The 12,231-nt window shown below is 34.4% G+C and overlaps 2 protein-coding genes across 5 annotated transcripts in view; one reads left to right on the forward strand and one right to left on the reverse strand.

The window, feature by feature from the left end:
• Positions 1-12,231, reverse strand: part of LOC108740371 (tachykinin-like peptides receptor 99D) — a 239,604-nt gene that overhangs the window by 184,947 nt on the left and 42,426 nt on the right. For 2 of the 4 annotated variants that reach the window (XM_018474665.1, XM_018474667.1), the window contains exon 1: positions 10,346-10,617. The exons of the other annotated variants lie outside the window; for them this stretch is intronic. The gene's annotated coding sequence lies outside the window, so the exon portion shown is untranslated. Of the gene's footprint in view, positions 1-10,345; positions 10,618-12,231 lie in introns of those variants that run through there. 4 annotated transcript variants of the gene reach the window in all.
• LOC112905002 lies at positions 1,442-2,538 on the forward strand. The gene is made up of 2 exons (XM_025976463.1): positions 1,442-1,862; positions 1,919-2,538. Exons 1-2 carry the CDS (start codon positions 1,457-1,459, stop codon positions 2,167-2,169), a joined length of 657 nt encoding a protein of 218 aa, XP_025832248.1. The 5' UTR covers positions 1,442-1,456; the 3' UTR covers positions 2,170-2,538.

Genomic DNA, 12,231 nt, shown 5'->3' on the forward strand with positions numbered 1-12,231 from the left:
TAATTCGAAACTCGAGGGACTCTTAAAATATTACGAATTATCGAATGTTTGAAATATCAAATGGTTCGAAATTTAATCTTTCGAACTTTTAATCTGTATACAACGAAAGAGAAACAATAACTAAAACATAACTAAACAAACCAATTCGTGCGGAAGTGTGTGCCAAACTAATCATAACAAAAACAAAGGTTCGATGATACAAGTTCAAACTTGCCTCAAAATGTATGTACTTGCAATCTTTATGTCTTTTTCTCTCTGTAACTTCGAATTGTCGAGTGTTTGACGCCGATGAGTTTGAATTATCGCGTCGTTTTGTTACGTAGCAATGATTTTTTTCGTTCGAATTACCAAGTGCATAAAAATGTATTGATTTAGTTCGAAATATAAAGAGATTTTGTAGGGAACTCGTGATAACTTTGAATTATAGAAAGGTTCGAATTATCGATGGTTTGAATTAACGAGAGTCGACTGTATTATAAGCGTTAAAAAGGAATATTTTTAGTATCTCTTTTGCGTAAGTACGAACCTGTATCATTATCCTTGATAACGTTATTCAAAGTCGATCACATATTAGGGAATGCATTCCCCTTGCTGTTCTGAATATGCCTCAGGTTATCTTTAAATTGATCCAACTGAGCATGTAGCATGTGTACTTTAAAGGACAATCTGCAACCCGTAAGTCTGAAGTTATCACGAATATTAGAAGTAGGCTATTTAGTTCTTTTTTAGTTTTTACATTGTCAAGGAAGCCATGGATTACTTATTTAAGGCTGTGTCACGCTTATTTTTCGTGGATATTCAGTAACTATAAGAATTCATTACTGACCGTTATTTTCTCTATTTGTGAATGGACGAAAATAAAAGCTTTAATTTTAACCTCTAACAATTTAGGAAAAAAAATTCTTTAAATATTTAAAAGCTTCNGCCTCATGTCCAAATCATTGGTAAAAATCGAATGACAGGAACCAATAAAATGACAGGAACCAATAAATATGTTTAGGTCTTCACAGACTTCTATAACGGTTATTCGATGACTAGCCAATACTATTTTCTTCATTTCGTCAATGTTTTCGTCTGTTGTTGACGTACTCGAGCGTCCGGCATGTTCTTCGTCGTTCTCATCTTCGCAGAGCTCTGAGAACATTTTGTACCACCGATAAACGTTGCTTTGGTTTAAGGTAACATTCAGAATGCGTGCGCGCACTTAATTTTGTTTTTCACACTAAATTTGATACAGATTCTTTGATCAATTTTTTGGAATAGGCAAAATTCGAAGGCGATCTAAAACACGTGCAAGCTATCAAAAATTAACTGAATGTTCAATATAGCCGAACTTGCCGGTATAAGTGAGAGACATGGGTACCACAAAAAAATCTAATATACGTAACCCGCGGAAATTCAAAATTCGCATTACTTTTTGAACAGACCTTGTACCTATACAAATGACGGTAATGTCATGTGTTACTGGCCAGGTTATTTAACAATCAGCCCCTATAACAAAGTTATTAAAGTAACATTTTCTATTGTAGATTATAGCAACTATTTCAGTTGTAATCCGGAATCGGATAAACTAAACTTAGTTCTTTCTGGAAATATTCCGGATGATATTCTAACTACCAATTCCTATATCCTTGTACCGATCCAGGCATCTCGAGCAACCGCTGATTATGTAGGGACCACGGTTGTTGTGGTAGATTTATCAAATATTATTGAACCCGGAGTATCATCCCCTGTTTTCGCTTCGTCGTACTATTTAGTAACGTACACTGTAAATGAAGATGGCAGCGATAGTATTAGTGGCGAAACGTCGATAACTTTAAATGACAACGATTACCAAAATACTAACTTCTCTTTAGCAGGAGGTACACAATTATTTTGGTTTTTAGGTGTGGCATTTAATTTAGATTTTGTTTTCTAGAATACAGAACATTCTTTGAACTTGATTATTCAAATAACCAAATTAATTTAATATTACTCGGTGATTTGCCGGAAGATGTTCTCTACAATACAGAATTCGCTCTACTTACTGTAACGGCAACTCGTAATGGTGCAGAAGCTAATGGGAATACGGTTATTGTTATAACACTGCCAGGAGAGCAATGTACAATAGGTTCGAATTTCACAATCTGCTCTCGTTTTTCGTATTATTCAAAATTCATCGTCTTGTAAGGGCTCGTATTTGGCAATATCCTGCTGATACTTATCAGTAATGCAGAATAAAGCAGCACTACCAAAACTAATTAGCGGTGAATTTAGTTTTGATATAATAACGCATATACGATTAATTTGTGGAATTTTATATTGAACTTAATCTACTTTACAGCTTTAATTACACTACAGTCGACTCTCGATAATTCGAAACTAGAGGGACTCTAAAATATTACGAATTATCGAGTGTTTGAAATACCAAATGGTTCGAAATATAATCTTTCGAACTTTTAATCTGTATACAACGAAAAACTAACAATAACTAAAACATAACTAAACAAACCAATTCGTGCGGAAGTGTGTGTCAAACTGATCATAACAAAAACAAAGGTTCGATGTTACGATGATACACGTTTGAACTTCGAGGGACTCTTAAAAATATTACGAATTATCGAGTGTTTGAAATATCAAATGGTTCGAAATTTAATCTTTCGAACTTTTAATCTGTATACAACGAAAGAGAAACAATAACTAAAACATAACTAAACAAACCAATTCGTGCGGAAGTGTGTGCCAAACTAATCATAACAAAAACAAAGGTTCGATGATACAAGTTCAAACTTGCCTCAAAATGTATGTACTTGCAATCTTTATGTCTTTTTCTCTCTGTAACTTCGAATTGTCGAGTGTTTGACGCCGATGAGTTTGAATTATCGCGTCGTTTTGTTACGTAGCAATGATCTTTTTCGTTCGAATTACCAAGTGCATAAAAATGTATTGATTTAGTTCGAAATATAAAGAGATTTTGTAGGGAACTCGTGATAACTTTGAATTATAGAAAGGTTCGAATTATCGATGGTTTGAATTAACGAGAGTCGACTGTATTATAAGCGTTAAAAAGGAATATTTTTAGTATCTCTTTTGCGTAAGTACGAACCTGTATCATTATCCTTGATAACGTTATTCAAAGTCGATCACATATTAGGGAATGCATTCCCCTTGCTGTTCTGAATATGCCTCAGGTTATCTTTAAATTGATCCAACTGAGCATGTAGCATGTGTACTTTAAAGGACAATCTGCAACCCGTAAGTCTGAAGTTATCACGAATATTAGAAGTAGGCTATTTAGTTCTTTTTTAGTTTTTACATTGTCAAGGAAGCCATGGATTACTTATTTAAGGCTGTGTCACGCTTATTTTTCGTGGATATTCAGTAACTATAAGAATTCATTACTGACCGTTATTTTCTCTATTTGTGAATGGACGAAAATAAAAGCTTTAATTTTAACCTCTAACAATTTAGGAAAAAAAATTCTTTAAATATTTAAAAGCTTCAGTATTCACGAGGAGTATTTACAAACTNAGTCCCTCCGGACTACGCCGGAAGGTAGGGCGGAAGGCCCTCTTCAGCCTGCTTTCAGGAATCGTGGGAATGGGTGGGTGGTGGTTCGGGTGAGAGAGATGAGACGGACGAAATGAAGACAGAAGAGAATGAAAGATTATCTGTACAATATATATTACTGCCCCAGCATTTGCCTATGTGATCCAAGGAAACCACAGAAAAACTTGGACCAAGGCAGACGGACCCGGAATCGAACCGGCGTCCTTCCGAATGCTAAGCAATGGTCTAGACCTCTAGGCCATGCCATGTCCCACAATCGGTTTAGTATTAATATGTTTTTCTAACTGAATGTCGGTCCGCTTAAGCTCTGACTGCTGGTGATAGTGAAGTGCATCGGCTCTACTATCCAGTAAGAAAACGTAACATGGATATTTATAATATCCGCCCTGCATTCCCACTAGAAAATCGACTATCTTGAAATTGCCTATCGCTGGCCAGACATACTTTTCCTATTTTAAAATTTGAAGCATCATTTTAACGCATTCCTAATTTTTTGCAGAATGAGCCAGAGGGAGAGAAGTAAATTTATTTCCATTGTGAAAGAAGACTGCTCTGTTCCTCCTCACTCCATATCCGCAGTCCTCCCTCACTTCCTCTCGTGTGTATTAAAACCTGTTACCCCTTAAACAATTTGTCAAAAGCTTATCTATATAATTATTTATCATTGAATTAAGTACAAAAGCAAACATTCTTTATTACAAATGGAGTTTCTAGTTACTTTTCGATGTAGACGGTCAGAATGTATTCACTAAATAATTAATAGACCCAAAAAAGCTTTTTAGACGATGGAAGACATTATTGACTGCATATGTTTACCATACGAGGGTATTGGTGATTAGTCTGTTTTTACAATTAAATAACTTATTTTAAAATTCTGACATAAAGGTATATTAAAGTCATCAGAATAAATATTGTGAAGCATGCACTAATGGTTTTCTCTTACTGTTTAAAAATAAAATTCGTTGTTACTTCGGGGAAGTAGATTGCAACAATAATTAGATATGTGCATAAAAGAGAATATTTCTGAATGTTTTAAATTGTTATTACTTTGAAGTAGTAAATGCTAAGATAGTTTGTGCTGCAATATGATGAACCTTAGTATAAAAGAAAAACATTTCAAAAGTTGCAGTTTTTCCGTTCAGTTGTTTTACCTGGAGACATCACAAAGAAAAATAAACTTCGAATAAACTCTACGTCTAAAAAAACTTTGTTACCCTACTTTAAAGATGCAAGTTAAACGCGGGTATAGAAATTTTTGCAATTTATTTTTATTCTCCTAGTATCGACGTTTTTTCGAGTATCAGAATCCAAAATACGTATTTCTTCAATTGTATCAATGTACATTAAAACTAACATTCAAATAAATAAATTGTTATAGTTGTGGAAATAATCAACAATTACCGGTGAGTTTATTCACAGAGCATTACCATGTTCATCTAAATATCAGAATTACTAAATTCTTGCTAATTTGATTTACGTTTTATTGTTTTGGCATTTTTGCCTTATTTCATTAAATAGATTAGAAACCAAGTACCTGAGCTGTGCAATTCTCATTAAGAAGTGACGCTATTACGGAGTGTTTAAGCCGTTAGCGAAAATCTTTTAATTATATTATTAATTATCTGACGGAGTGCATGAGCCATACAGGGCGCTGTTGTGGAGTGTCTGAGCCACACAGCGCGTTAAATCCTTTAATCATTATTAATTTAATTAATCACCCGCGCTTTCGATATATCTTTCCTTGATCCTAGTACACATCATAAAAGAATGGGTTTAGCACATTTTTATGTACATATTAAGATATTCAAAAAAGTCCCAAATTAACTTTACCCCATTCTTTATAAAAAAAAAATCAACAAAATATGGTTAAAAACCAAATTGAACTGTCTATCCAGATTCANAGTGCTTGAGCCGTACAGGGTGCTGTTGTGGAGTGTTTGAGCCGTACAGCGTGCTGTTGTGAAGTGTTTGAGCCACACAGCGTGTTAAATCCTTTAATCATTAATTACCTGACGGAGTGCTTGAGCCGTACAGGGTGCTGTTGTGGAGTGTTTGAGCCGTACAGCGTGCTGTTGTGAGGTGTTTGAGCCACACAGCGTGTTAAATCCTTTAATCATTAATTACCTGACGGAGTGTTTGAGCCACACAGTGTGTTAAAATCCTTTCACCCATTACTTTATTTTTACCACTGACTCCGTTGCACCGGATGGTACCTTTTTTGTTGTTAGTAGTTTAGCACTCTTAGGTGACAGACACGATGTACAGAAAAGCCTACGTTGATGAAGATATATAAAAAAAATGACATTTGCGCGAACTGGTCGCTCATACTTTTGTTTTGTTCCAGGTATTTCGCACGTCGTGTCACCTTGTAGGTACTAAGGCATCTTCCATTTAACAATCCGTTTTAATTTTATTTTGTAAAATAGCTCCTGTATATTGCTTTTCCTTTTTTTGATAAATATATCTTACACAAGTAAATCTGACCACAAAGAAAAATGTTCCATACAAACTTTGCTACCTTTTTTCACCCGCGCTTTCGATATATCTTTCCTTGATCCTAGTACACATCATAAAAGAATGGGTTTAGCACATTTTTATGTACATATTAAGATATTCAAAAAAGTCCCAAATTAACTTTACCCCATTCTTTATAAAAAAAAAATCAACAAAATATGGTTAAAAACCAAATTGAACTGTCTATCCAGATTCACCTTTATTTTATTAGTGACCTTCCCGAATACTTAATAATTACCTGTTTAACTTTAGGTATATACGTTATTATTGGTACAATAATAATTAGTATAGGTATATGTGTTTATAAGTATACCTTAATTTTGCAGCAAAACTTCTCTCTTGAGAATGACTCGAGAAAGGGTCGAAAGCGAAACAATACTGTAGAGAGCAATAAATCTTTTGGTGAAACAAAGCCAGTGTTTCCTAATATTAAAACTAATTACGGGCGTGCTGTGATGAAACATGTTATTAATAAAATAATAAAAGAGTATACTGTTTCAACAAGAAGTTTAATAAACACTCGACAATTATTTCGACTGAAAAGTCAATAGCAAGAGTACCTACACAAACTATTACTGAAATAAAATGGTTTGATATTATCCGTACTTTTGATAATGACTTATGAGTCGAAACAATTGTCGGTTTTTTATCCAGTGTTTCTCGTTTTTAAATTCTTTGAGAAAATTTCTAATTATTCGAATAGTATCTATCTAACATTAATAGATAAATAATGAACCTTTGCGAAACAAAAGTCTTAAGTTTGAAAAAATTAGAGCAAATGGAGGCACGTCGCTGTAAAGCAACGAACGTTAGGTAATACCAGTAAAACGATAAGATATCAGGCGTATTGGCAACGACTAACGGCACTGTCAAACAAATTGCTGTTATCAATTTAATTGAAATTGAAATTATTTTGAAATAAATGAAGTTCGCGTCAAGAGTGTTAATATGTTGAGATACGCGTGGGGATACAAGGATACTGCACGCCCTACAAACTTATGCAGCGTTTGTACGATAACTAATGTGATTGTCCAACTCACCCTCGGGCGACAATATCCTCAGTCGTTCTCATGCGAACATGGCATAAAACTTTTTCACTTGTGCCCCATATTAAATTCAAGAACTTTTATATCTCCTGAAGAAATCACAAAGTATCGAAATGGCAGTTGTTAATAACTGATAAATGTAATAACGTTTCGTTTATAAAATAAATTTAAAATTATTGAAGTTTTTTGTGATCGAATCATTGACTCATAAGCAATCGATCGGAAAGCATAGTGACGCAGTTTTCGTGTGAAGTGTTTAAATCGTCATAATGCCTGTAGGTAAATCTCTCGTTGTGGCCTCCGTAAATGTACATACTCTGCCAGAACGCATTTTGTATAACAGACGAATCTAAACAGCGACAACGCGTTATAATCAAATTTTTCGCTCTACAATCGTTTGTGGCTTTTACAGCGAGTTCCGTACCTCAATAGGAAAAAAGAAGCTCTTATAGGATCGTTTCGTTGTCGGCCTGTCTGTTTGTCAAAACCCTTGTTTTTTCAGAAAGGCAGAGAGGTATCAAGTTGAAATTATTACCAAATAATAATCAGTAATTCTTTGGAGCTAAGACAAAAATCAAACTTCTGTCAACGCAATCAAAAGATACTGCCGCTTTTGCCGCATATTTTGACATTCGCAAGGGAATCAAAACCTATAGCCTATAGGGTACTTCCCGTCGACCTAGACCTATGCGAACTATAAGAAGGAACTATTATTTTTTCAGAAAAAAGGGAGACGTGATTACATACCCGAAAGCACCTCCAGACCAGTCTTGATCCAAAATTACATAAAGTTTGTTAGTATGAAATTCAAATTATTGTTCACAAGTCAATTATGTTTATACGCAGAATATTGACCATATTTCGCGTATAAACTTTAATTATTCATTAGTAAATCGCTTTTTACATAAATTTCGCATTTTTATGGGAATTTGGTACATTCGCAAGATTTATTTATGGCAAAAAATGGATCGATAAAGTCTAAAGCAATGCGATTCGGGATTGAAATTTGGGAAGCCACCATTCAAGCATTTATGTCATGTAGTACGCCATAGTGACTTTTTTCGGAAATTTCCATTAATTAAACCAAGGACAGACAACAACCACATGTAACAAAGCCTAAAGGAGCCCAGATTCCTGTGTTAGTAGACACAACGCATCGACATGATTCAGCCATCGAATATTTATCCTTTAAGTGTTTATTTACATTTACTTGTGACTTAGAGTAATAGACCTAGCAACCTTCTGCCATATCTGTCTCTCGACAATTTTATTGTTCATGATATAGATCACATTTAAACAACCCAAGTAGTGTTTTCAACACTAAAAACTAGATTCTATAAAACTGAAACAAATAAAACACTACAACCCAAAATTAAATATAAAACTTTTAAAAACTTACTACCCGCATCAACATCCAAGGTGTCACTAGGTTAGAGAGTTAGAGTAAAAAATTGTCAGTCTCTAACGGAGAATGCCACTTTTCGGTGTCAAGACGTGTAATAAATTTCTAAACGTTTTACCTATGTTAAATTTTGGGTTATAGTGTTTTATATAAAATAACATAATTGAGTGAAGAATATAAACAATTAATTTGTACTGTTTCGTCAAACTTTAGCTTCTTCAGAAGTTATACAATGAACTTAAATGTTAATGCTGTTTACTTGTTAATTAGTATTTGGTCCGGTGTTTTCTTCCGGGCTTTTTGGCCGTGGTCCGTGGAATTTTACTTTTCCAAACGTTTCGCCGTTCTTTGCTGACGACATCTTCAGTGGTGACTAGGCAGGTGCTGAGTCGTAACTGACCAGTAACGCAGAAGAACTAATAGTAATTAGTATCTGGTTATTTACAAACGGCAGGAAGTCGGCATTTAGAGCACGCATACATAATACAGTAAAAAATAAACAAATACCCCTTCAAACTAAACTTAAAATATACAAAACAACAATACAACGTATTACGACCTACGTTTTAGAAATAATGGCTTTAACGCAGAAATACCAACTGGCACAAAAAAAAAGGAAAACAATGAGAGAAATCCTGGGATCAGTAAAAATAGCATAAAATTTAGTAAGTAGGAGGGCAAACAAGGAAATATCCCAATTCCTGAAAAATTAAGGCATTGTTCAGACCATAAAAACACAAAGGGTTAGACGACTAGGACACGTTACAGAATGGAGCATGAAGTAAAAAGGCAAGAGGAAGACTTAGAAGAAGAAGGTTAGATGAGGTAGAAGGAGGCCTAAGAGGAATGAACATTAAGAATTGGAAACAAATAGTAAGATATAGAAATAAATGGAAGGAAGTGGTGAAAAAGGTGAAACAGAGGCAAAACCATACCATATAACAATGAAAATGAATCCCAGATCTTTAACTATTTGCGAACAGTAATCTAATCTAGTTCTACTCCTCTTAACTCCTGTTTCTGCCTCTAATATGTCTCTGACTAGACCTTCGTGTCTGAGAAGGTGTCCTACCAACCTACCCCGTCTATTTCTTATTGGCATCCATAGAGTCCTCTGTTCACCTATTCTTTCTAATACTTCTTCATTTCTTACCTTCTCTATCAGTAATAAGTACTAAACATACGTTTTTGATTTTCCGAAAACTCACCCATACAGTTAATAACACACGTTTTTCGGAATCACTTATCTACTAAATTTATATATTTAAAAGTAATCAGATACTTACAACTAAAGGAACAAACAGAGTTGGGTTGAGTTAAGTTTTCCTGTTCTACCATACAAATAGTACATAATTTGATTTAACCTATTCTATGTTAAGGTTCGGTATGAAGTTCTGAAGAAGCCAAAATTTTGGGGAACAATACTGTCAAGTGGTATCTATTGAAAACTTTGTTTTGACTTTATTTTCTTAGCTTGGTCAACAATTTTAACCAAGTAACCGTAGACTCTATTTTATATAACTTAGTTGTCAACTTAAATATTATAAAATTTTTCGAAAAATCCTAGATCAAAAGCACTTTTATCTTCTCGAATTCTAATAACACAGGTAAAAGGTGTCCTGTGAACGTAAATTTACCTGGCGCAGTCCGTTTCCCCCTTTTTGCTTTTGATTAAATAAATATTGATAATTACTTCCGCTTAACATTTCAAAAGTAACACCTAACGTTGTTCCCAAAATTTAGAATTAATATAGATTATAGAGCAACCGAAAACTTTGCGAAACAAGTTTTTTCTCTGTAAGACTTTATTTATAAACTAAAACAAACAACTTACTTTTCTTCTTGCTGGGTAAAACAGTTTTCTTCAAATCTATTTGCGATTAACAAGCAGCTTTTCAAACACGTCCGTCGCGCTAAACAAACAAACACTGACTTTTCGAAGCTCGAGAAGTCCTTAGAGCGAACAGTTGAAAACTGAAGTTTGAAACGTGGATATTACGACTGCTACACCACGATACTCTAACGCTTTATACGGTTCTCTTTTTTTACAGGCAACGAATGCGCCGATGCGATACCAGAATCGCGTCTTTGGTAAGTGAAATATACGAAAGTTCTGTGAATGCAGATAATGTTGCAATCTGCGGTTTTTGTAGGTACGTCGAGGCGTTGAAATGTGTTAAATTTTTAATGCAAAACAAATATTTTTACGAAAGCAATGTGGATTCAAAGATGAACTTTTACAAAAACCAACTATCTCTACGTTGAATTAAGATACATTGAAAACCGCCAAATACAGTCATTTGAAAGTTAAAGTGGAAAACACATATTGAGTATATTGCAAATTTAAATTCATGAAAACAAAAACCATCGTAAAATCCAGCTAAATGGATGGAAATAAGGAAAGGAAATATGAATCACACGATGTTTATCCTTAATAGGTATATGCCTAAGAACTTCGGTTTACCAGCAGTTTATACTTCTTCAAATAGTTTACAATTTCATGTAGAATAAAATAAAACCCAAGACAATGCGTTTTACAGTATTAAATGGAATAATTGGGTACAGGTCTGAGCCGTATGGCAATTAACTTCAGCGTCAAACACACTTAACAAAGAAGTACCTCCCACACATTTTGAAATACTTTCTGACAAAAGACACTATTTCATAATAATATGTAACATAAAGGCACTACTAATATCTAGCAACGACGTATTTATTCAACCAAAAATTATTTTACAGGCAAATATCAACTAAAACTACCACTAAAAAAGTTAAACGTTCATCATATAGTAGCTCCAAGAATGATTATGAAAATGCAGAACAATACCTCTACATTTTTCGCAAATCCCCTACTACTTATTTTTATTATCCTTCTTTTTCCTTTCTGTTCTCTCTGACATCCCTTTTAATAAGGTCATACTGTTGCCATCATATACTTAATGCCTCTGTACACACACCCGTTACATTATTTTTCATACATTCTTCAAAAATATGCCATCCATTTTAAAAATGCTGTGTTGTGTTAAACTAGATGTAGTGTATTATTTGTAATGGATTCTTTTTATTCTCTTTTAACCTACATCATCATCATCATCATAAGATCGTCAATCCTAAGACTGGTTGGACACGTATCTCCACTCTTTCCTATCCTGAGCTAAACTTCGCAATTCCCTAAAACTAGAACAACCCACATCCTTAACTATTTGCGAACAGTAATCTAATGTAGGCCTACCTTTACCCCTTCTAACTCCTGCTTCTGCCTCTAATATGTCCCTGACTAGGCCTTCATGTCTGAAAAGGTGTCCTACCAACCTATCTCGCCTATTTCTTATTGACCATAGAGTCCTCTATTCTCCTATTCTTTCTAATACCTCTTCATTTCTAACATTTTTTGCCCATGTTATCCTCATCATTCGCCTATAACACCACATTTCAAACGCTTCTAACCTTTTCTTTTCCTCCGCGCCCACTGTCCATGTTTCGCACCCGTATAACGCCGCGCTCCAAACATACAACTTTAACAACCTCTTTCGATTTTCTAAATTAACCGTTCACGAGCATAGAAGTGATTTCTTTTTATTAATGGCGACACGACCCTGCGCTATCCTCTGCATTATATCCCAACTACTCCTTCCGTCCTGACTTATCTGACTTCATAGATATCTAAAATCAGCCACTTCTTCTAATGTTTCGTCTCCTATTTTTATATTTGCTCTTTTC

The sequence above is a fragment of the Agrilus planipennis genome, unplaced genomic scaffold (genome assembly GCF_000699045.2).
Source record: "Agrilus planipennis isolate EAB-ADULT unplaced genomic scaffold, Apla_2.0 scaffold75, whole genome shotgun sequence".
Taxonomy (NCBI): Eukaryota; Metazoa; Arthropoda; class Insecta; order Coleoptera; family Buprestidae; genus Agrilus; species Agrilus planipennis.

Excerpts from the sequence above, each read along its gene's own strand:
- LOC112905002 (XM_025976463.1), top strand. The coding sequence starts at position 1,457 with ATGTGTTACTGGCCAGGTTATTTAACAATCAGCCCCTATAACAAAGTT. Across the intron at positions 1,863-1,918 it reads TAACTTCTCTTTAGCAGGAG|AATACAGAACATTCTTTGAA; the intron begins GTACACAATTAT and ends TTTGTTTTCTAG.